We start from the raw sequence: 25,163 nt of genomic DNA, 5'->3' as shown, positions 1-25,163 counted from the left end.
GGCATTTCAAAGGTTCTCTGATATAAACCACGCACACAAGACACTGCTTGCATAAAAAAAAAAAAAAAAAGGCCTTGATATGACTCTGAATCGGAAAAATGATGAAAACACTTAAAATTGTGTGCAATGATGTGTGTACCTTTGGCCCCGGTAAACCCTCTCCTGTAGGGCCCTTCTCTCCAGGCAAACCCTGCGACCCCTGTGGCCCCTGTAGAGGTGAACATGATAGTAGAGTTTAATACTGTGTTCAGTGTCGATTGCGCCCCCTAGTGTGAGCATTAACAAATTGCACATCTTTACCGGTAGACCCGGCTCGCCGAGCCCAGGAGGCCCGGGAGGACCCATTCTGCCTTGGAACCCCACATCACCCTACAGATTGAGAAAACACACGTTATGACCACATTGGGGTCCAGATATCATAGGTTTTTATATATAATTCAGGCCAACCTTTGGTCCAGGAAGCCCAGTGCCAGTCTCGCCCTGTATTCCTGGTGGTCCAGGAAAGCCTCTCTCCCCCTGAAGAAGCAGAACCATTCAGAACAATTACAACAGATCCAATATAAGTGTAATCTGCGAACGCAATGCTCTCCGCTGAAAAGACCAGATTAGACCATGATTAATAGTTCAGAGCAATTTTGTCAAAAATATCGATAATGAAATATCTGAAACTGTTCCAATACTCCTTTTCTGTAGTATCGCTACGCTTAAGCCTTAAAGTGACAGCAGCCTATTATACCTGCTGTTGTCTGTCACGTTAATCAAAGAACAAAAGACAACGAGAAAACCACTTTTGTAACTTTAATTGAAAGCATTAATCTGTATTAAATTTTGACAATAAAAACTATCCCAGTGTTATTTTATATTTGATTACTCTTATTTCTGTAGTATTTCTTACCTGAATACCACTGTTAGACCCACCTGAAAAACTTAAAGCCATGTTTATTTCATTTGTATCTCTTTATTCTATTGCGTTTATTTGTGCTATCACTTGCAATTTGTTTATTTATTCTATTACTGACTGTTTACGTGTGTCTTTGTTTTTGTAAATTTAGATCAACGATTCAAATGAAGACTCACTTATCTATGTGTAAGCTATTGCAGCCAAATTACCCAAATCATTAAAAAACTTATGAGATAATGACAAATTATCTGTATGACGGCACACTGTATATGGAAGTTTTCCCTCTGGTATCGAAAATCAAATTTTTTCAAGGTATCGTATCAAAGCTGGAAGTTCCAGTATCATGACAACACTAGTTTAGAGCAAAATAATACTCGTTTTATGCTGGTAAGGGTTTCTGCAGGGCTTTCTTCTTCTTTTAGACCTGCACAAACTAAATTATTACCATATGTCTATACAGAACAACCCGATACAATCTCAGAATAAATGTATATCAGATTCTTTTACATAATTAAACCACCTGAGGCCGACATTTAACTGCAAACCAGTGTAACTGGTTCAGACACCTTCAACATTTCTCACATTATCACAGTTTATTCGCTATTGTTTAGAAAATGGTAATAAAATATGACAAGAACTCAGAGTTATCAAATCAATCTATATTTCACTGGTTTTGTCCATTCTCCTGTTAGACTGTCTCACAGATGAATTATGTTGAATATCTGTCAGCTGTTAAATTTAACTACACAATTAGATAATACCAATTTAGGTCAACCAATTACCAAGCAATGCTTAATTTTGTTCAGTCTCTGGTGTAAAAAGGTCGCTCACGTACATAAATGAAATATAGTGTCCTGCACCCACTAGTAAAAAAATATCAAAAATAATGTCTGAATAACTTCTGGTTTGACTGCATGTATTGAAATTGGTCTATCTACATACGAATTTTAAAAATATTACAATTATCGATATTGGATCTTGCAGATACGATATTATCATGTGTTTAAAGAAAGGCAATAAAAAATATTATCGTGCCGATATGATAAAATCTATTGAATTTGTTAATAGGTGCGTTTACGCCATGATGTTATTACCGTCAACACGAGATTCAAATTTATAAAAAGCATTCACATCCTCATAGAACTCGTAAAGACAAGTTAAACTAGGGTCTGACTTGTACCATGTGACCACTGTACCACATGACCACTGCAGATTGATGTTGGCATTGACTGTGTCGCCATAGAACAGCTTAGAGTTGAACGTCACATGTTGTATCTCGAAAATATGGTAATTACGACATGGCATGGACACAGCAAATGTTTTAGTCTTTCCTTCCTGTGACGGGGCGTCCCAGAGAAAAGTAACTAAGTAATAATTCTGCAACCAAAATACCAATAATAGCCCAAATAAAAAGATTTAAAATGCTGGACTTATAATATTAAACAAGCCCAAAATACACAGCTTGGTATCAATTATATCAAATCTGTTACAGCCAACAAGGGTTTGCATCTTGACCGTCCCTGATCACTTCTGCTACCCGTTATATTAGAAAAACAACGTAACCACAATATTTCTCATTATGTTTTTACAGCGACATGAGGGTGAAGAGGGGGATCATATTCAAATCCAAATGGCAAATAATCAACATGAAACAGATCCCTGGGAAGTGGATTCAGCCATACTTACTGAATATACAGTCAGTGTGCTTGTCATCAAGCCTGTGCTAATATGGGCACCAAAATAAACACGTGCTGCTTTAAACTTGACTTAACCTTAAGGGAATGTGTCTGCTTTGAATATCAGCATCTATTAAATGGAGAAATAACAATAACCATGACATTATAAAAATAATTTCATGACTGTTATATCAGGCACACACAGTCTGCCAGCATTTGTCACTGGGCAGATGCAATGGGAGTCTTTGAAGACACATGGCTCATGTCAGACACATTGAGCTAAAGACTGCAATTACTGTGTTCACACACATTAGGCAGAACACCTTAAGCTGTCAAAGACAGAAATACTGATCTGTGCTGCTACACACACATGCATTCTGCGTGTGCAAGTCCAGACATTAATCTGTTGCTCGGCTAAAACATGACAGCCATCAGTACACGGAAAAAAAGAACATTCCAGAAAAATAATTAAGCTCTGCGTTCTCCTATAGCACTCAGATGCATATCAGCACCACAGAGAACTAGAAGAGTTTTTTGAGAGTAAAAATTAAAAATATGTTTTAATGTCAATTTTTTCGTGTCAGCACCCTACAAGCTCATACACAGGATTTAAGTTATCATGCATGAACATAGCCTAGAAATCTAGATGCACCCTAGCGGCAGCAAAAATTATTTTGCAGCAAAGTGTGGTCTAGCAACTCTCCGTTGGCTTTTCGAGCTGGAAAAACCAAACTCTAGTCAGGCCAATCACATCGTGTATAGAGTTGGTGGGCGGGCTTAACAATGACGGCAGAGATGTGACGGTTCCGCATGATTTCCATGGGTGATTTCCCTGCTAACGTTACTTGAAAACAAAGAAGAAGATGCTGCTGGCGAACAGCGGTCTTTCGAATCGGATTTGGCCGCGACTCTGCAGGACTTGGAGTTAAAGGAGTAGTTCACTTTTAAAAAAACTTTTGCTGACAATTTACTCACCCCCATGTCATCCAAGATGTCCATGTCTTTCTTTCTTCAGTCGAAAAGAAATTAAGGTTTTTGATGAAAACATTCCAGGATTTTTCTCCATATAATGCACTTTGCTGGGCACCAAACGCTCCAAGGTCCAAAAGACAGTTTCAGTGCAAACTGCAAACTGTTCAAAGGGCTTTAAACGATTCCAGACGATGAATAATGGTCTTATCAAGCGAAACGATCGGTCATTTAAAAAAAAAAAAATAACAAAGTTTAAGTTTTATAAGCTCAAATGCTCGCCTTGCTCTGTTCTGTGATGCGCGTTCGTGACTCTCCTGTTCGAACTCGTTCATCAAAATGAACAAATCTTTTTTCGAGTCATTTGATTCATTTAACGACCGAAATGAACGAATTGACTCGGAAAAAGATTTGTTCATTTTGATGAACGAGTTCGAACAGGAGAGTCACGAACGCGCATCACAGAACAGAGCATTTGAGCTTATAAAACTTAAACTTTTTTTTTTTTTTTTGAAATGACCGATCGTTTCACTTGATAAGACCATTATTCATCGTCTGGAATCGTTTAAAGCCCTTTGAACAGTTTGCAGTTTGCACTGAAACTGTCTTTTGGACCTTGGACCGTTTGGTGCCCAGCAAAGTGCATTATATGGAGAAAAATCCTGGAATGTTTTCATCAAAAACCTTAATTTCTTTTCGACTGAAGAAAGAAAGACATGGACATCTTGGATGACATGGGGGTGAGTAAATTATCAGCAAAAGTTTTTTTAAAAGTCAACTACTCCTTTAAGAGAACGTCACTTAAGTCATTCTTAAAAAAGGAAGATGTGTTCGGAGTTTTGACGACCGGATACGGCAAAAGTGTAATGTATCAACTAGCTCCGCTGGTGGAAAAACGCACAGGACTCACTCAGCCACAGCTGTTGTAGGTCTGGCTTGCCAGGCTAGCATGAACATGGAAGAATGTTTATGGCATTAGGTTGTCCCAAACATTTCCTACTTTTCCACCTGCTATCTGGAAAGTGCTGCTTTACTGTATTTGAAAGCTGAGATTGTTGAATCCAACTCACCTTTTTGCCCGTTAGGCCCTCTGGTCCAATGTCTCCATTAGGTCCGGGCGAACCCTGCAGATTGAATACGGTAAAATACTACTGTAAGAGAGATGCTTGGTTTGCATTTTCACAAATGCAGTTTTAAAGACATACCTGCAGCCCTCGACTTCCTCTGATACCAACAGGACCGTCCGGACCCTTAAAAGAACCAGATTCAGTCAAAATGACATGTTATTGTGCATGAAGTGCAGTGTGGAGCTGAAGCGGCACTCACTCGGTCTCCTTTGACTCCTGGTGTTCCACACTCTCCTCGCTCTCCCTAAAAAATATGTTTCATGGTCAGTACCACTTTGTGTATACACACACAATACAATTTAAAGGTATGCCAAGTAACTTTCTGAACTTATAGAAAAATGTACTTAGTACTTTTGACAGACATCTTTAATATGATATACACTCAGATGAGATGAAGACGCAGTGGCCTTTATTCTACATAAATTGTCTAATACTACTTTGTTTTGCTTTTCAGACAGGTAAGGAAAATACGTTTTTTTGTCATTTAGTTAGATTTAACACATTTTACATTAGTTAGCAAACATGTTAATCCTAAGTGACTGACAAACGAGGCATTTTAAACAATTTCTCAAATTAAATTCCACATTTGTTTAAATCATATTGTATACAGTAACTGTATATTTATTTTTCTATATTAACAGAGAGTTAAAAGCACAAGATAAACAGAAAAATGATTTAGTGCACCATTAAGGATTGCAAATAATTGCAAACAATTGCAAATTTGTTTATATTTACATTTATGCATTTGGCTGACGTGACTTTTTGCATGTTGCATTTCAAGGTATGCGTTTTTTTTAATCAGTTCATGCATTCCTTGGATTTCTAACCTATGAAATGGCATTGCTAGCATACATTTGTTTTGTAATATCAGCTGATTTTCTTCTGTGATGCATCTTTTTACCTTTTCTCCTTTGTATCCGGGTTTCCCCTAATGATCAGTACAGAACACATGGTGAGAAAGAGCAATTACACAAGCAGATAATGTCAAATTAGAGCGAATTTAGGCCTTGTTCTAGCCAGGTTCACCTCTGTCCCGTCTCGTCCAGGAGATCCACTGAAACCGCCCTCTCCCTGCAGGACGTTCAACACATTTTAGATGTTAACATGGGTAAATAATTCACAAATATGAGAGTTGATTAAAGACAACTTTGACCTTTTGTCCTTTAGCTCCTGGACTTCCATCGTCTCCAGGACGACCCTTTTTACCCTGTGGTTCTCAGAGAAAGAGTGTTAACTTACATTAGATTTGCTTAAACCGCTAAGACTAGTCATATAAGTTAGTCATTCAATTGTTTTTTTTGAAGACTGTTCATTCATTTTTTTTTAGTCAGTTACATAAAAACGTAGATTGGTTTAATTTGATACCAGTCAGACTATTTCTTAAGACACAGAACCGGAAGACAATACAATGCTGAATAAAGTCCTAGTTTTTGTTATTTTTGGACCAAAATGTATTTTCGATGCTTCAACACACTCTAACTAACCCACTGATGTCACATGGACTACTTTGATGATGTCTTTATTTCCTTTCTGGACAAGGACAGTATACCGTACATACATTTACAATGGAGGGACAGAAAGCTCTCGGACTAAATCTAAAATATCTTAAACTGTGTTCTGAAGATGAACGGAGGTCTGACGGGCTTGGGACGACACGAGGGAGAGTCATTAATGACATCATTTTCATTTTTGGGTGAACTAACCCTTTAAATCACAATCACAATAATTACAGAATTGAAATATTTGGCTGAACCATTTATTTGATAATTTTTCATAGCAGTTAAAATTATTGTTTGTTCAGCCACTTTAATCAATCTGGTGGGTGTTTCTCCTCTTTATTAAAAATGTACAGAAACATAAAATCTCTGAGTTTAAATTAAATCCATGTGTTTAAACATCACGTAAGGGGCTGGAAAGGGTTAAAGAAAGTTTGGCACTTACAGCGGGTCCACTGGGTCCTCGATCTCCTTTCTCACAAGTGCATTTTGGGGAAAGAGGACACTGTTGGAACACACACACACACACACAGACAGCTTTAGTCACAATAATGTCACTAATAAGTGTCCTAAATGAATGTGGTGAGACAAACACTTACCACTTCATTAGCTACCCCAGTCTAGAAGGGAACAAAAGTGACAAAGGTGAATTTACAAGAAAAATACACAAGAATTATAAGACATTTTCAAGAATGTAATTAACACAAAAAGTGTTGCATTTATTGGTATCAGACATCTAACGTAAACTGAAAAGGTGGTGAATGTCTGCAGGCGGTCTCTGAGAAATGCTGTCATCAGCTAGTTAACTTCTTTATTTTTTTTATTAAACTTAAACATGTAATACAAGTCACTGTAAGCTGTCAAGGCAAGTTCTCGAATATTAGAAGCCCAGTTGCCAGGAGGATTTATTATTAGGGGTTTCTCCTGCCAGATTTGACTAGAGGGTGTGTATTTTGCATGATTGGTGCACATGTGTAAGAATAAAGCAACAAAAAAAATTATAATAAGAGAAACACATTTCCAGCAACATTCCTTGGCTAAAAGATCTTGTTTAAACTTTAAAGTCAGTGATGATAGACAGATGGCGCAATCTGGGAATCACAGGCAACCATGAGAACAAAGGAAATTTAACTTCTTGATTGCAAACAGCATGCACACACCGTTGACATAATGACACATTGGAAAGACGCATTTCCTATTTAACTTAAAGTGTGTTTGCGATGAGCGACATCACGCTTAGTTTGTCTCAGCCTCTGTGTTTACATCTGTTAATCAGCTGCTCGTTCAGAGAAGACGATTTGAATGCTCCTGGCCTTCGATTAAAGCACCTAATTGTGCTTTTCTTGTCTCTATGACAAGCACCTGGATCAACAGTCATTCCAGAGCATGAATATAGCGTGCAGAAGGCTGGGTTAGATATTCATACTGCATGCAGGATCATGCTGCTCATAGTACCCTAAAGCTCTGACCCGGCACAAAGTCAATGAGAAACAGATGTTCCTTTTGCAAAAACTGCAACCCGCTAACTGTTATTCTGCTCTGATACCATACCAGTAATACTGCCATCGTACCAGCTTAAGGTCAAGCAGATTCTTCAGATGTACACTGGTCAAGACTATTTACATTCAATACATGAGGAAAATTACTACATTGTTCCTAAAGACTACATCAGATCTACAGTCGAGAAGCTAAACGCATTGGGTCTCTTTCATGAAACACGAGCAGAACGAATTTTTGTGTGAATCGTGTGTAAAGTGGTTCTGGCGTAAATTTTCGGATTCATTAAAATGTTGGTATTTTCCAAATGTTAGTTGGTAGGAAAGAAATCTACACCTGCTCCCAGCCACGCGTAAATAGTGAGTTTAACATCCGAACGTTTTGCTCATTAATAACTAAGGCTGCATTTTAATTCCCCTTAATCGGGTACATATTTACACAGCATTTTGAAAAAATATTATATATAGTAATTACATACGTTTTTTCTTTTTACTTCTGGGACTGTTTGATTAACAGATGAAACTCCAGTAACTGCATCTGTAATACGCTGCCAAGCTTGCTTTTTTTTAGGACCTGATACGCCACTATGTAGCCTACACTTGAAAATAAAATGTGGTGTTTTGAATGAACTTCTGATAATAAAACTTCGATTTCTGCATCTGAGAAATTTTTCTTTTTCATTCGCTTTTGAGAAGACATGTTGAAATCCTTCGTTTGGTGTCATAATATGATGCCCATATATAGTTGTCAGTCGGATTTAATGGGCGGGATTTATGGTAATTGAGAATGAGCGTGCACGCGCGTCCCATTTACGACTGATTGGAATTCATTAACACACACACACACATTTGACTATCACATCTGACGTTTACGAAGTATTTGTGAATCAGGAGATGAGTTTTCGGTAAGGTCTCTTTACGCGCAAATCACTCTCATATTTACTCGTATATTTACGAATGTTTCATGAATGAGACCCATAGGTTAGATCCACAAAACTGATACAATTTATTAAAAAAGAGATTTAAAAAATGAATTCGTTATTTAAAACCAGAGTAAACTGGAGACTATTTTGGTCAGCTTACTCTCAGAATTTGGATTTATCACAGATATTGTTTCACAGATATCACACATTGAGCCAAAAAACAGCCATTCCTGCTGAAAAAAAACAAAACAGTTTAAGGTGGTCAAACTGGTCAAGACAGGTCTACATCAGTTTAGTCAAAGTAGTCAATCATCTCTGACCAGCATGATCAAGATCTCAACCTCAGCCCAATAAACTGGTTTTCTGGTTAATTAAAACCACCACAATCTACCAGCTTGGACCATATAAGACCCTGCAAAACCAAATCGTTCATCACTGTAAATGAAGTTTAGCTGGATGTTCCAGCAGGGACAGGAACATTTCATTCGAATCTGCGAATGTGGGTCTGCCTGCCATAAAGTAGAGGTTTTCTCAGATATGTAACTCTGTTGAAATGACCAAAGAAAACAGCATTCCAACTTGCGATGATAAAACATTATAATGGGGTGAGCGATATATTCCGGTAGACACGATTAACCGGTGGAAATTTTGGACTATCGTCTCTATTGCGGTTACGCTCACGTGACCTTGCCGTTCTGTGCCGTCTAGAAAACTTGTCTTTTGAATGCGATTTTAAAGGGTTAGTTCACCCAAAAATGTAAACTCTGTCAGTAATGACTCTCCCTCATGTTGTTCAACCCCGTAAGACTTTCGTTCATCTTCAGAACACAAAAGAAGATATTTTTTATTAAATCTGAGAGCTGGATCACTCCTCCATAGGCTTCTTAAGGGATCGAAACTGGCCGGCCCAAAAGTTATGAAAGACATCGTTAAAATAGTCCGAGCGACTACAGTGGCTCAACCTTAAGTTTATCAAGCGACGAGAATACTTTTTCTGCGCAAAAAAACAAACAAAAATAACGACTTTATTCAACTAATCGTTTCCTTCCCTGTGGGCCTCGAGTGAGTTCACGTAGTGAAACTACGCAAAGCTTCTGGGTTGTACGTCACACGCATCACACACACATGACCAGCGTCGGCCAATAGTGAGCCTGCGTGTGACGTGCAACCTAGAAGCTTTGCGCAATATCACTACGTGAAATATCACGGCCGTACAGAGAAGGAAATGATTACCGGTAGTTGAATAAAGTCGTTATTTTTGTTTGTTTTTTGCGCACAAAAAGTATTCTCGTCGCTTGATAAACTTAAGGTTGAGCCACTGTAGTCACTCGGACTATTTTAACGATGTCTTTCATAACTTTTGGGCCGGCCAGTTTCGATCCCTTAAGAAGCCTATGGAGGAGGGATCCAGCTCTCAGATTTAATTAGAAATATCTTAATTTGTGTTCCGAAGATGAACGAAAGTCTTACGGGGTTGAACAACATGAGGGAGAGTCATTACTGACAGAGTTTACATTTTTGGGTGAACTATCCCTTTAAGTCTTGCGGTCTTTAAAACCGTTTAAGTGCAAAAAGCAGCAAAAGACGACTCATTTTGGTATATGCGTGCGCTGTCTTTTTTATTTATAGTGCTATATTTCTATTTCATTTGTGTCTTTGTTCTATTGTAGTTTTTTTTGTCTTGTCTATTGCTTTTAATTATTGTATTTGTTCCTATTTTATCACTGACTGTTTACTTCAGTGAGCTTGAGTATTTTAGTATTAGTATTTAGTAGCTAGTATTTAGTTTTTTATGTGATTGAAATTGGTGATCAATTAAATTTTTATATCATAAAAACTTTATTTAAAGCAAAAATAACTGTATCATGGTATATATTGTTATCATGGAATAAAATGATTCATATCGTGATATAACATTTTGGTCATATCGGGTCATATCGGCTTTTTACTGTAGCATTCGCCGTCGAACAAGCCTTTCAGCCTGAGCGAGCTTCTCTTCAGCAGACTTCGCCTGCACGTCGATTTCTCCTGACGCCGTCTCACCTGTGGCTATCCGGCGACATTTATATCCTTTGTTCTATATTGCTAACATTCTTTTCAGCATGCCTTGTCCATCCTGCGCCACGTGCGGAGGCCGTCTGCACGAGGCATACCAGCACACGAGCTGCATTTCCTGCCTGGGGATCGACCACGCAGAGAATGCTCTCTCTGCCGGCGGATGTGAGGCCTGCGACAGCATGCCTATCTCCGTGCTGCGCAATCGGCTAGCTCTCTCCCGGGACGGCGAGGCCGCTTCATCCACGCTTTCCATTCCAAGGAAGAAGAAGCGTCGCAGCCAACGGCAACCGGAGGGTATGGAGATTTGTGAACGCACGCCGGCCGCGTCCCCGCGTGCTTCACTTTCTCCGACTCAAACGCCATCACCGGTCCTGTTCGCAGGAGACCAGCGCCCCCCCTCACACGTGGCGGGCCTCGTCTCCTTCGGCGGATCTCTCGAGCGCGACGACAGCTTATCCATCGCCGCTTCTGAGGACGAGTGGCCGGGCTCTCTCGACCCCGTCACCGCTTCTCAATCGGTGGCCAGTGGATTAGCGACCAGGACGAACTCCGACGCCGAGATGCTTCGAATCCTGACGAAGGCCGTCGCGGACCTCGACCTCGAGTGGGCCTCGCCCGAGGAGCCGCCACGTAGTCGGCTGGATGGATGGTTTCTGGAGGGGCGCCAGCAGGCCCCGCATCACAAACCGGCGCCATTTTTCCCCGAGGTCCACGAGGAGCTAACCAAGGCCTGGCGCGCTCCATACTCAGCACGTGTGGGATCCGCAGTTTCCGCGACGCTCTCCTCCGTGGATGGCGCAGCGGAAAAGGGTTATGAGTCTTTGCCGCCCCTCGAAGAGGCCGTGGCAGCTCATCTTTGCCTGAGCTCTGCAGCTAGCTGGCGAGCTAGAGCCGCTCATCCCAACAAACCCTGCCGTAACACCTCGGCCCTCGCTCGACGCGCGTACGCCGCTTCCGTCCAGGCTGCATCGGCCCTGCACACGATGGCCGTGTTGCAGGTCTACCAGGCCAAACTCCTTCGGTCCATGGACGAGGCTGGCCCGGACCCGGAGACTTTTCGGGACCTGAGGAGTGCTACGGACTTAGCGCTGCGTGCTACTAAGTCTACAGCACAAGCCATCGGCAGAAAAATGGCTAGTTTGGTCGTGCTCGAGCGCCATCTGTGGCTTAACCTCACCGAGATCAAGGAGGCCGACAAGACGAGGTTTCTCGACGCTCCGGTGTCCAGCTCCGGTCTCTTCGGCCCGGCGGTGAATGGATTCTCGGAGAGGTACACGGAGGCACAGAAAGCGTCCCAGGCCATGCGACACTTCTTGCCGAAACGTTCGGGCTCCGCGTCCAGCAAGCCCAAACCTCCGCCTTCGCCTCATCCAGCCAAGCCGGCGAAACAGGCCTCTCAGCCCCGCCCTGCGGCTGATAGCCAGCGCCAGTCAAGGCCCGCGAAGCGCTACCCGCTCCCCAGGCGTCAAGGCCCTCGACCCAGCGCCGTGGCCGACCAGGCGCGTCCGAAGTCGTCCTAGCACGGAGGGGAAAGAGAGAGGGCTCGTGTCTCGCGCTAGCCGGACCACCCTCGAAGAAACCAGCAAAACTTCCCACAGCTCCCTGTTCAGTTCAGGCGGCTGGGGATTTTATTATTGTAAACAGGCCCGCAGCAGTGGGCCTGTTTACCGCAAACAAACCGCTTGTTCTCCGCAAACAAATGCCGTTTTCACGGCGACCCAAATAAAGCACAAAAAGAGCATGTTTCACAATCACAACACACGGGTTCACGGTCCCCCTTCACTAGGCGGCCCCCGCCCTGTTGTAACACTGACTTCCCCCCGGGCAAAAGCCTATATAGTCAGTCAAACACTCAGTATGTGCACAAATCACATTATAAGGGTATCAGGTCCCCCTATGTTAGGCGGCCCCCCCCATTCAGTGTGTCACGCCCTAGCCACACAAGTGATGGCCTGGCAAGCCATCCCTGGTGTGTCGAGTTGGGTCATAAACACTATAAAGCGAGGCTACTCGCTCCAATTCGCTCACAGACCCCCGAAATTCCAGGCGGTTATCAAGACATCGGTGAGAAGCGGCGTGAATCACGTGCTTCGCACCGAAGTTCAGGAATTATTAGCAAAAGGAGCGATAGAGTCAGTCCCTCCCGCGCTAATGTATTCCATGGGGATAGTTTCCAGGAGGAAAGTGGTTTTTACAGACGCATCCAACATGGGTTGGGGAGCGCTGCACGAGGGCAAGCCTGCCTCCGGCCTCTGGTCGAGCACGGAGCAGAGCTTACATATCAACTGTCTGGAAATGAAAGCAGTTGGTTTGGCCCTGAAAGCTTTTCTGTCAAACCTCAGGGGTCACCAAGTCTTGATCCGTACAGACAACATGTCTGTGGTGGCCTACATAAATCGCCAGGGTGGCATCAGGTCAGGCAACCTGTATGCAATGGCGAGGGACCTCCTCATGTGGGCACAAGCCAATCTGAGCTCTCTGAGAGCAGCGCATGTCCCGGGCGTCCAGAACGTGGGCGCGGATATGCTCTCAAGGGGCAACACTCCCCTTGGCGAGTGGTCCCTGAACCCTCAGACGGTCAGACTAATATGGGAGAGGTTCGGCGAGGCCGAAGTCGACCTTTTCGCCTCGAGAGCCAACACCCACTGCAGGGTGTTCTTCTCGAAAAACAGGGATGCGCTGGCTCATCTCTGGCCCAGCCGCCCCCTTTACGCGTTTCCCCCCCGTCTCGATGTTTCCACAGGTTATCAAGCGGGTCAGGGAGAGCGGATGCCCAGTCCTTCTGGTGGCTCCTCTCTGGAAATCCAGACCATGGTTTCCGGAACTGGTTCAGTTGTCAGACACGACCCCCTGGCCTGTTCCGATGAGGAAGGATCTCCTCACACAGGCCAACGGAACGATCTGGCATCCCCGACCCGATTTATGGGCCCTCCATGTGTGGCCACTAAACGGGTATCCGGGGACCTGCCTGACAGGGTCTTAAGCACTATCTCTGAAGCAAGGGCCCCGTCTACTCGGCGCCTTTATGCTTTAAAGTGGTCGGGTTTTTCCAGCTGGTGCTCGAGAAATCGTATTGACCCAGAGTCATGTGAGGTTTCGGTGGTGCCCGCCTTCCTACAGGAGCTACTGGACGCGGGCCGCACCCCGTCCACGCTCAAAGTGTATGTGGCAGCCATCGCAGCGCACCATGCTCTGGTGGCTGGCCAATCACTAGGAAGGAATGACCTGGTGGTAAAGTTTCTGAAGGGTGCTAGGAGGATTAACCCCTCCAGGCCCCCTTCGGTGCCGCCTTGGGACCTCTCCACGGTCCTTAGGGCCCTGAGGGGACCACCTTTTGAGCCGCTCCAGTCGGTTGATCTAAAACCACTTTCGCTAAAGACTGCTCTCCTGTTGGCATTGGCATCTATCAAGCGAGTGGGAGATCTGCAGGCCCTCTCAGTGAGTCCTGCATGTTTGGAGTTTGGATTGGATGACTCCAGAGTTATTCTCAAACCCATGCATGGTTATGTGCCCAAGGTGCTCTCAACGCCGTTTAGAGCACAAGTTATTACGCTATTAGCCCTTCCCCCTTCTGCTGAGGATGGGGAGGTTAATCTTCTCTGCCCTGTCAGGGCGTTGAGAATCTATTTGGAGCGTTCTGCGTCTTTTAGACAATCAGAACAGCTGTTTGTCTGCTTCGGGGGCCGATCTAAGGGGGATCCAGTCACTAAGCAAAGACTGTCTAGATGGATAGTGGATGCCATCTCTTTGGCCTACACCGCAGTGGGTCAGGTTTGCCCCATAGGTGTCAAGGCCCATTCGACCAGAGGTATGGCCTCGTCGTGGGCTTGGTCTTCTGGTTTTCCCATTCAAGATATTTGTGATGCGGCCGGCTGGTCCTCGCCTTCCACATTTATGAAGTTCTATAATATGGAGGTACCTTCCCTGCAGGCGAAGGTGCTTTCGGTATGATTGAGACCTGACAGTGGCTGGTCTTGTCTACAAAAATTACTGTGCATAATCACATACATATTTATATAAACCCGCTTCGGCCGGTAATAAGTTATACTAATAATCCCGACGGTGTCTGGTTTTGTTAGTATATTCTGTTAGTGGTTACTGACTTTATATATATATATATATATATTATTCAGACTCGACTGTGTCTGGTCTGTTATATATACATGTATATGCATATGTTATTGGGTTCTGGCTAGTTCTGTTAGCTCAGGGGTCCTGAGTGGCAGGGCAACCAGTTACTCAGGGTGCGGCGTTTTGCATGGTGTCCCCACTGCGTATAGCTACGCAATACGAAGTGACCGTTCGAAAGGGAACTACTCGGTTACTATCGTAACCTCAGTTTCCTGAGATAGGGAACGAGTATTGCGTTGCCGGCCGCACTATGGTAACTGGTGAAGTTGTCGCTTCAGTCGTATAAACCTGCTATAATGGCGAATTCGGGGGTCTATATAGGCGGGGCCACGCCCCCTCGACGGGCTCTGACGTTGGGCTAGCTTATTGGTCGTGCGTCAGATTCGCCCGCGCCATTGGATGTGCAGTTGCTGCAGCACAGCCTATGAGCGGGTCAGACGCTCAGTGTGCTAGCTGTGCAGCTGCAAATGCGTTTTACATATAGGCTTCAGTAAATCGAGGAAAAGGAGTTTCCCCACTGCGTATAGGTACGCAATACTCGTTCCCTATCTCAGGGAACTGAGGTTACGATAGTAACCGAGTAGTTTTCACACCTGAAAGTCCGCACCAAGGTCCGAACCAAAGTTCACGTTTTGATACATTTTATACTTTCAGAAAGTTTTGGTTTGGTTTCACACTGCAATTATGCGAGCGCACTAAAGAACTTTACGTGACTTGCGTCCTGTCGTCATCATCTATGTGGGCTGCATCTTGACATTGATTGGTTTGTAAATGAACGTGTATGGAAGTAAAATAATGTCAAATGTTTTTGAAACAAAAAGCAAGTTGAATTGCACCAATTGAAAAAAAATATGCATTGCGTTAACCATGCTTGCATTTTAATCCATTGTATTTTTAAGGCTTGCATTTTTATGGGCTGAAATTCAACATGGTTGAATATTTAAGCTGTGAATATTTAAATTAAAAACATTTCAAACACATTTTCATTATTAAAAATTCAATAATCCATATTCACCTTTCATATTTCACTTCCAAAATTTTCAAACTGTTTAAAAATACAACCTATAATATTCAACAGGCAATTTTCGGTCCATTTTATTTCGCCTTGAAAATTCGCTTCCACAAATTCCACAAAAAGGTTGATTAAGTACGGAGCCCGGGAGTCACCTGTTGGAAAAAAACAACAATAACCCGTGGCGACGGTTTTGCAATCCGTCCGCTCAAAAAAAAAATATATATATATGCTCGGTTAGATGCGTTTTTACTACTTTTTGTATTTTGTATAATTATATCTATAGGTAGGCTAATGAAGATATATTATCTGAGTAGCCTACAGTTTACAAACCCGTGGGAACGGATTGCGAAAGCGTGGGCACGGTTTATGAATTTGTGGGTACAGATTGCAAAAACTGAAGGCACGGTTTACAAATCTGAGAGCACGGATTAGAAACTCGTGGGTACGGTTTGTTAAACCGAGGGAACAGTTTGAGAATTCTTGAGTAGCCCACGGTTTATAAACTGAGCGGACGGATTGCAAAACCGTCGCCACGGGTTATTGTTGTTTTTTTCCAACAGGTGACTCCCGGGCTCCGTACTTAATCAACCTTTTCCACACACATATAAATTATAACTCGTACCGCTCTGTCCATTTCAGCAATTGACGTTTTGTGAAGGCCTCTAGTCTCTAGCTGTTGCTTTGGTGCTTGTCAACACGCGCTTGCACCCCCTGCTGGTGAAGCCGACCAACAGCAGCTGGAGAATATGCTCGGCAATCTACTGCTTTTCCTGCAGTTCCTGGATGTCAACGTAGTATTTTCTGTTGATTTTGAACCACTGAATTTGTGGAAGCGAATTTTCAAGGCGAAATAAAATGGACCGAAAATTGCCTGTTGAATATTATAGGTTGTATTTTTAAACAGTTTGAAAATTTTGGAAGTGAAATATGAAAGGTGAATATGGATTATTGAATTTTTAATAATGAAAATGTGTTTGAAATGTTTTTAATTTAAATATTCACAGCTTAAATATTCAACCATGTTGAATTTCAGCCCATAAAAATGCAAGCCTTAAAAATACAATGGATTAAAATGCAAGCATGGTTAACGCAATGCATATTTTTTTTCAATTGGTGCAATTCAACTTGCTTTTTGTTTCAAAAACATTTGACATTATTTTACTTCCATAAACGTGCGTCTGACGTCAGCGTGTCGTCAATTCGGCGGGTAACTTTGACAACATGAATGAACAGACGCATATCGTCGCAACTATATTGTTATTTTTATGGCATAATTACCCGCAGCACCAACTATACACAAGGCTAGTTCAAATTCGCCAAATGAACGTCCTCATCGTGCGAACATTTTATCGTCGCCGGCAGGAAAGGAGGAGAAGACTGCAAGTTGACTTCTTATTATGTCATCAGACCATACTTCAATTAAAAACCTCGTCTCCTCCTCTTCTTTTCCTGCCACCTTCAGTTTTTTTGGCTATGCGGGAACCACCGGGACTTCCTGTAAAAGGTCTGAAAGTCCGAACCATACAAAAATGCTTTCACACTAGAACCTTTGCTCAGTTTGATCCGGACCGAGACTACCTCTTTTCGTCGGACCAAATTTCATCTGTTTGGTCCGGACCGTGGTCCGGGGTAGTTTCACACCTGTAATTTTGATTCGGACCAAACTGAAAAGTCTGAAAGTCCGGACCAAACAAGGTAGGTGTGAAAGGGCCCTTAGACAAGGCAGCCTAACAGTCCTAACTAGTTATAGTCAACATCTACCAGGGGTGCATTTCCCAAAAGCATTGTTATCTAACTATGGTCGCAAGTTCCATTGATCTCTGTTGGTAGCAATGACCATAGTTGAACTTGTGACCATAGTTGCTTTTGGGAAAAGTATCTCAGTTTGTCCAGTCTGGAAGGAACATTTAAAACCATCAAATGCTGCTTCTGGCTGAATTTTCCAGGAGCTATAATGTGATGTCATGGGCTTGTTGTCTCTTCTGTGATCTGCTGTTTTCTATTATCAGAAAAGCACAGGGGAACCTCTAGCAGGAGACAGCAGCGCTGGCTAACATATTCCGTCGTAAAAGCTTCCTGACCATGTGCAGATGCTTTGTGCTGTGAGACACCGAGGTCAGAAAAGACATTCTGTAGGTTTACACCATTACAGAAAGACTAAGATCCAGGATTCCAGTCTACTAATAGGAAACAATCCTAAAAACGTCAGCCAAGGTCATTTGGAACTGTCAAAGGATTTTTAATTAGCCTGGGAAAACCCAGACAACTTCCGGCAAATTTAGATTTGCTCTGAAAGTTAGTCTGGCAAAGAGCTCATTCAAGCCCATTTCCAATCCGCCGAAATCGCGGCACCAATCAGAAACGTTGGGGCGGGCTTTACACGATGACGACAGCGCTGGGATTTTGAAGCAGATTTTGTAGCCTACATTACAAAGATGGATGCCGCCGTCGAACATCACTCGTTCCAATCAGCTATCGCGTCTGTTTTAAGCCATTTGAACGTTTCCTTTTTGTTAAAAACCGAGCAAAGAACAACACTCGGAGATGTGTCTCCGCCGCTCTGCATACGTCATCTCCTTCATCGCTCTGATTGGGTTTAGGTCTATCCGCGACGTCCGTTGGTGACGCCCCTCTGGAAATGATTTGTCTATGACGCTTTGCCAGACCATAACTCAGTTACGACTGAGAATGCTCTGGTTTTAACCAGGCAAATTTTTAATAAAACCATAAAGAAACATAGGGAGGAATCTCCCTCTTGAACACAGACAGACATGACAACCAGTTTTATTGGAAAGAATATGTTGGTTGACCAACTTCACCAGCATGAAACAACCTGGATCAGCAAAGAAATGATCCTGGTCTTTTCAGCTAGGTATTTCGGTGTATGGTGTCCGGTTATGGTTGCAAACAAGACGAGAAAAGCAGGATCTAAACGCAGTTGTGGCGATTATTAAACCCCAACTCAAAACAAAACACTCCGGATACTAAGACTCAAAAACACGAACACAACAACCAGTATAAATGACGAGAACAGACAGTGAACTGAAATAAACAGAACACACAACTAAACCAATCACCGAAATGAACAACAGGTGCAACTGATAATCAAATCAATGAAAAACCATAGAGAAACTACTGAAACACAGAAAGGAAACCCACCCAAAACAAACACAGATCACCCGTAACATACGGATGCACCGATGAAACATTTCTGTGCCGATATTAATATCCGATTATTTAGAATGACATCTGCCTATATAGATACTGATACTGAGAATTTGGTGGTTCTGCATTTTATACCTTGTTTCAAATTAATCACAATTAATTACACAATTTTTAAATAAAATGTAAAAAACAAGGAAAACATGTTATGGAGAGAATAAAAGTTAAAGAGAAACTGCTTTCAGTTATAAACAGAAAACATTACTTATAGTTCCACCTTGTGAAAGTCTAGCAGTGCAGAGATTACAAATTGCAATTCTGTTGCCATTGTCACTCAATTTAAAGTAAATGTCTCACAAGAGACATTTTCTTCATACACAGCATGATTTCCAATCAGTTTTTTTGCCCCCCTTTTGATTGACAGGATACAAGCGGCCCTGATAATTGGCTGTTTTTAAACAACCGGTCGACATCCAATATCATTGATAATGACTTTTATCGCCTAAGACATTGATGCATACCTGGAATTTCTTTTTTTCAGGTGTGCTTTGTATCTCTTTTATCAGGTAATGCAAAAAATGGCACTTTTCTCTAGTACTGCAAAGCAACTTCTCCTTTAGGGTTTTTTAACTTGAGATAAGCGGTGTATTAGGTGAACATTTACTCATTATGCCTAATGCCCTGTTCAAGGAATTCATAATCAACTTTTTTCCATGTCCTCAGGTGAGATACAGAGATAAGACAGCCCATTTTCCATAGGTACTACCGCAGATGTGTGGATGAAGACGAGTGAGGCAACACAAACACAAGCCCCTCTTAATCTAAGATCCCTCAAGAGACATAAATCCTTCACTTTGGCCTTCACAAGCATCTGAGCAACATCATTTCTACACTTCAAAGTTGGTCCCCAAGAACCAAAAAGTTATTGTTTTCACAGCTCTTGGCTCAACTGCCTTAATTGGACAATCCTGATGGATGTTTTATTGCTCAGATGTTGCTCTTTCATGGCTCACAAGACTTTTCAAGACGGTAACGCTTCCTTTTACAGTCCTGTTACCCATGTACTTACTATGTACTTATTATAGTAATTACAATTACCGGGTAATAACTAGATATTAACCCTGAACCTACCCCTAACCCATGTACTTACCTTATATTAGCCAGTACTTTCTTGGTAAGTACACGTAAGTACTGTACTGTAAAAAGAAGCGTTACCGATATTTCTTCAAACCGTCCTCAGGAGAAATAAAAATAGACACAAATGACACAACTGGTGGTGACATTCAGTATACATAACAGAGCTAGCTATAAAATAAATGCGGATCGCAGCTCAGATCAGTGGATCTTTTTTATATACAGGTGCAACTCGAAAAATTAGAATATCGTGCAAAAGTTCATTTATTTCAGTAATTCAACTTAAAAGGTGAAACTAATATATTATATAGACTCATTACATGCAAAGTGAGATATTTCCAGCTTTTATTTGTTATAATTTTGATGATTATGGCTTACAGCTTATGATAGAATAGAATATTGTGAAAAGGTTTTCATAAGCTGTAAGCCATAATCATCAAAATGATAACAAATAAAGGCTTGAAATATCTCACTTTGCATGTAATGAGTCTATATAATATATTAGTTTCACCTTTTAAGTTGAATTACTGAAATAAATGAACTTTTGGACCATATTCTAATTTTTCGAGTTTCACCTCCATTTGCTGTCCATTTATTTTGATTGATGTAAACTATGAAGAAAAGACTGACAAGATTTTCCTCTTGAAAAACAAAAAGCACTACTCACAATCTCTTTGAGGATCTTGTCCACGACGCTCTTGTCCTGTAGGTTGTGTACGTAGCGGGCGGCTGGAGGGCTGGCCAGTAGTCGCAGCTGTTCCACGTTGGCAGCGGATGTGAAACCTACTGTGAAGAATTTAATCCCTTGGTTCTTGGCATCAGCTAAAGCAGAGAAAATATCGGGATTCTTGGGATGCGACACGCCGTCGTACAGCAGAATGGCCACCTTCACGGTGCCAGGGCCAGACTCCTCCAGGTAGATGCGGGTGAGGTTGGTGATGGCGTAGGTAGTGTAGGTACCGTGCCCTATGTAGGAAATGGGCGCAATGCGGTCATGGAAGGTGGCCACACCTCTCCAATCTTTGAAGGTCTGCTCGGTGATCACATGACTGCTGTACTGAAGGAGAGCAGTTCTGAAGTTCAAGCCCTGTCCGGTTTGGAGATTGATGTTCTGGATCCGGGTAACGAGATCTGTAACGAAGCGCTTCTCTTGGGCATGGTTGCCTTTGGCACTTTCTGAACTGTCCACCAAAAATGCCAGTTCCAAATTACAGTCCTCATCTAAAAGACGGACGGAGAGAACAAAAAAAAAAAAAAATGTTAATTCCAAAATTTTAATTCAAAAGCAAGTTATTTTGACATATAATTTCAGAATGTATGTAAAAAACTTTGTTTCTGGCTGAGAGCAAATATCATTGACGTCAAACTGGTTTTATTGTTTTTATTTGGAGCTTGACTGTAAATATGGAGTGTTTTTGACTATAAAAGAGTTGTGTGAAGATTCTTCAAAAAATCTTGTGGACCAGCCAAAAAAATAACAGCATACTAGGATTGTTATCGATAACCAAAAACTAAAATTACTAATAAACATGAATTGAAATAGAAAAACAAAATTCAATTTTAATTCAAGGAAACATTTTCGTTTAGTTGAAGCACTAAAATAACTAAAGCTAAATAAAATAGAACTGAAACTATACAGACATTTTTTAAAAGTGTATTAAAAATGACAAACACATTTAAACTTTAAAATTAAAACACCAAATATAAACATTAAATCTAAATCAAAATTTAACAAGAACTACAATAGAATTTCACTGACACTAAAATGACAGCATACTGGTTTGGGATGCCATATTTATTTAAAAACCTTTTTTTGGGGATGAACTATTTTTTTTTTTTTTTACTATTGATTTTTTTAAGCCAGACTTTGTGAACACATACAGTATAATGTGTTCTGCCACTAAAGGACAGCCAGTGACTCCTATTTGACTTGAATTGTTTGATAACTGTTTAGGTATTACAAAAATACCAGAAAGTGTCTGCCAAAAACAAATGTAAAGGTACAATTAAATGTGATCCGTCTGAAATTGCCCAAGTCTACAGTAAATCACATTTATGAAGAAGAAGAAACATGTCCGAGAGGAAATTTGGCCCAGGACAGTGAGCAGGAGAGCAGACTGTTCGGCGAAGTATTTAAATCAGTTTCATATGTTAAAAATATCATACTCAATCAACATACTTCACATGTCTGAAAGTTGAGGACCAGACCCTGCATGAGTTAAATCAGTCTGGATTATCTCATAACCCCTGGACCAAAATCATACTTGTGCCTAGTTAAAACCAAAGGAGTTTTTTATCATAAAAAGTAAATACAGTATTTTTATACAGTATACAGATTTGCTGTGTTGAAAGGCAAATAATATTTACCGTTGTTTTTTGGGATGACATTTGAGGTGATTGGTTTATTTTTGTTTCTTCCATTTCTCTTGTCTGCTACATCATCAGCATCATCATCATCATCATCATCGAGATCGTCCAGCTGAGCCAAAACAAGCTGAACTCCCAACAGCAAAACCAGCCAACTCACACACAGCCGGATCATCACTACAGTACGAGAGAGAGAGAGAGAGAGAGAGAGAGAGAGAGAGAGAGAGAGAGAGAGAGAGAGAGAGAGAGAGAGAGAGACTGTATTAAGGATGGATAACCTTATTTTCAAATGCATCACATGTGTTGTCACATTCAAAGTTTGCAATCAGAAGCTGTTTATTTGCTTTTCACTCTAAATACTCTTAATATGAAAAAGTGGAATAGCAAAGAAGTGGTAACACTTTACAATAAGGTTCATTAGTTAACATGAACTAAGAATGAACAATACTTCTTCAGCATTTATTAATCTTTATTTCAACATTTACTAATACGTTATTAAAATCAAAGGTTGTATTTGTTAACATTAGATAATGCACTGTGAACAAACAATGAACAGCTGTATTTTTATTAAGTAACCTTAACAAAGATGAATAAATATCTTTAACAAATGTATTGCACAGTGTTAGTTCATGTTAGTTAATACATTAACTAATGAACCTTATTGTAACGTGTTACCAAAGAAGTTATTTTCTCATGATGAGACCAATTTTACTGAACTCTCCAAACAGAACAGAATCATAAACAGCTAATGTGAGTAAAATGTGCACTTACTGTGTAAAGCAGCTCTGATCTCAGTACAGTACCGGCTTGAGTACAACCTGAACGATGAAGATCAGAAGCTCATGACAGACTTCATAGCCTCTTCTCTGTATAAGATTCACACGCAATAAAAATATGCCATACGAAAGGACTGGGAATCCTTGGATGTGTGTGAAGAGCGCATGGGTTTGCTGTGTAAGAGAAGAAACGTAAAAATGTGCATCAGCTCCATTCATGTAAAGCGTCTGCTGCCATCCAGAGGAACATTAATATCCAGAGCTCCTCCCATAAACCCACACATTTTTACACATAATCCAATATATTATAACATATAAAATGCATGGCTGTGCATAAATGTAAAAAAGACTGTTTTAATTTTTTTTTAGTTTAAAATAATTTTCATTTAGTATTATTTTGTAAAACATACATTAACTACTGATCTACTACTAATTAAATCAGCTATGTATGTGGAATATTTATTTTAAATGTACAGTCGAATGCACAGCTCTTAATGATTTTGTAGGTGAATTGCCCTAATGTGGGACATTTTTTGCACTTCTGTGACATATTGCGATGTGTAACCAAAACATTAAATCCACAACCATTTTAAAACCCCCAGTATGTGTCCTAATCAAATCAAAAGGGAAAATTCAGACAACCCATCCATAAGAGAAATTATAGACATATTAGTGCTCTTATTCTGACAATCTGCAGCTTCCTAATGTGGGACAGTGACAAATCTATGATAAAATACCAAAAATCACATTGATATATGTAGAATAGTAAAATCTTATTTTATTTTTAGATTCTCTCTTAAATCTTAGTTAGTAATTTTCTTTGTTATGAATGAATGAAACATGTAAAATAACAATTTTTAGTTATATTATCCATTTCCAGTAAACCAGTATCACAATCCATAAACAAGACCATTATATCAGTTATAGTCATGAATTTGTAAAACACCTAAAAAATAAACAGATCAACTTTGGACCAAAATAATTTGGTATAATTACAACTAAAAAATAAATGTACAATTGTTTCTGTTTCCTCTTTCCCAAAACGCATAATGGAGAAACCCTTTCTTTAAACTTACTGATAAAATCATTACATGGATAATATCTATTTATTATTTTAAAGTGAGTTTCTTTGACTTATTTATTAGGAATTACATATTTATTAATATCCGACCACAGATTCTGAAAAAAGGTTTCCATTTCATCAATGCCTTAGGTGAAACATTTTTTTCTTTAGTTACGATTTGTCTAATATAAACATTATTCATATTTTTATTAAAATAAAATAAAAAATGTTTAAAACATGCCCCATCACATATTTTTGACTCATTGAAGTACTGTCCCACATTAGGCTGATCATACTGTCCCGGATTTGGAAACCACATTTCCTAATGTGGGACACTAGGAAATTTGATAAAAATATAAAATATATAGTTTATACACATAAAGTTACAACATTTTTTGATGGACAAACATTTCATAAGCATATTAGGCTAAAAAGTATCAGGATTGTAGCCTGGGAAAACCCAGACAACTTCCGGCATATTTAGATTTGCTCTGAAAGTTAGTCTGGCAAAGAGCTCATTCAAGCCCATTTCCAATCCGTCGAAATCGAGGCACCAATCAGAAACGTTGGGGCGGGCTTTACACGATGACGACAGCGCTGGGATTTTGGAGCAGATTTTGTAGCCTACATTACAAAGATGGATGCCGCCGTCGAACATCACTCGTTCCAATCAGCTATCGCGTCTGTTTTAAGCCATTTGAACGTTTCCTTTTTGTTAAAAACCGAGCAAAGAACAACACTCGGAGATGTGTCTCCGCCGCTCTGCATACGTCATCTCCTTCATCGCTCTGATTGGGTTTAGGTCTATCCGCCACGTCCGTTGGTGACGCCCCTCTGGAAATGATTTGTCTATGACGCTTTGCCAGACC

General features: G+C 40.9%; 1 protein-coding gene across 1 annotated transcript in view; it reads right to left on the bottom strand.

The window, feature by feature from the left end:
* The window catches only part of col28a2b (collagen, type XXVIII, alpha 2b), a 46,380-nt gene extending 23,083 nt beyond the window's left edge, over window positions 1-23,297 (bottom strand). Inside the window, exons 1-14 of the mRNA XM_056266025.1 lie at window positions 23,227-23,297; window positions 22,456-22,632; window positions 20,756-21,309; window positions 6,769-6,789; window positions 6,615-6,674; window positions 5,827-5,880; window positions 5,700-5,744; window positions 5,575-5,601; window positions 4,873-4,917; window positions 4,752-4,796; window positions 4,617-4,670; window positions 448-516; window positions 301-369; window positions 140-208 (exon numbers count right to left, since the gene is read on the bottom strand). Of these exons, the coding sequence (XP_056122000.1) occupies window positions 140-208; window positions 301-369; window positions 448-516; window positions 4,617-4,670; window positions 4,752-4,796; window positions 4,873-4,917; window positions 5,575-5,601; window positions 5,700-5,744; window positions 5,827-5,880; window positions 6,615-6,674; window positions 6,769-6,789; window positions 20,756-21,309; window positions 22,456-22,632; window position 23,227 (1,290 nt within the window). The 5' untranslated portion in view covers window positions 23,228-23,297. The remainder of the gene's footprint in view (window positions 1-139; window positions 209-300; window positions 370-447; window positions 517-4,616; window positions 4,671-4,751; window positions 4,797-4,872; window positions 4,918-5,574; window positions 5,602-5,699; window positions 5,745-5,826; window positions 5,881-6,614; window positions 6,675-6,768; window positions 6,790-20,755; window positions 21,310-22,455; window positions 22,633-23,226) is intronic.
* Window positions 23,298-25,163: the final 1,866 nt, after the last annotated feature.

Source organism: Rhinichthys klamathensis, unplaced genomic scaffold (genome assembly GCF_029890125.1).
Source record: "Rhinichthys klamathensis goyatoka isolate OS25496 unplaced genomic scaffold, OSU_Roscu_1.1 h1tg000244l_1, whole genome shotgun sequence".
Lineage (NCBI taxonomy): Eukaryota > Metazoa > Chordata > Actinopteri > Cypriniformes > Leuciscidae > Rhinichthys > Rhinichthys klamathensis.
This window is presented reverse-complemented; position numbering and strand designations above follow the sequence as displayed.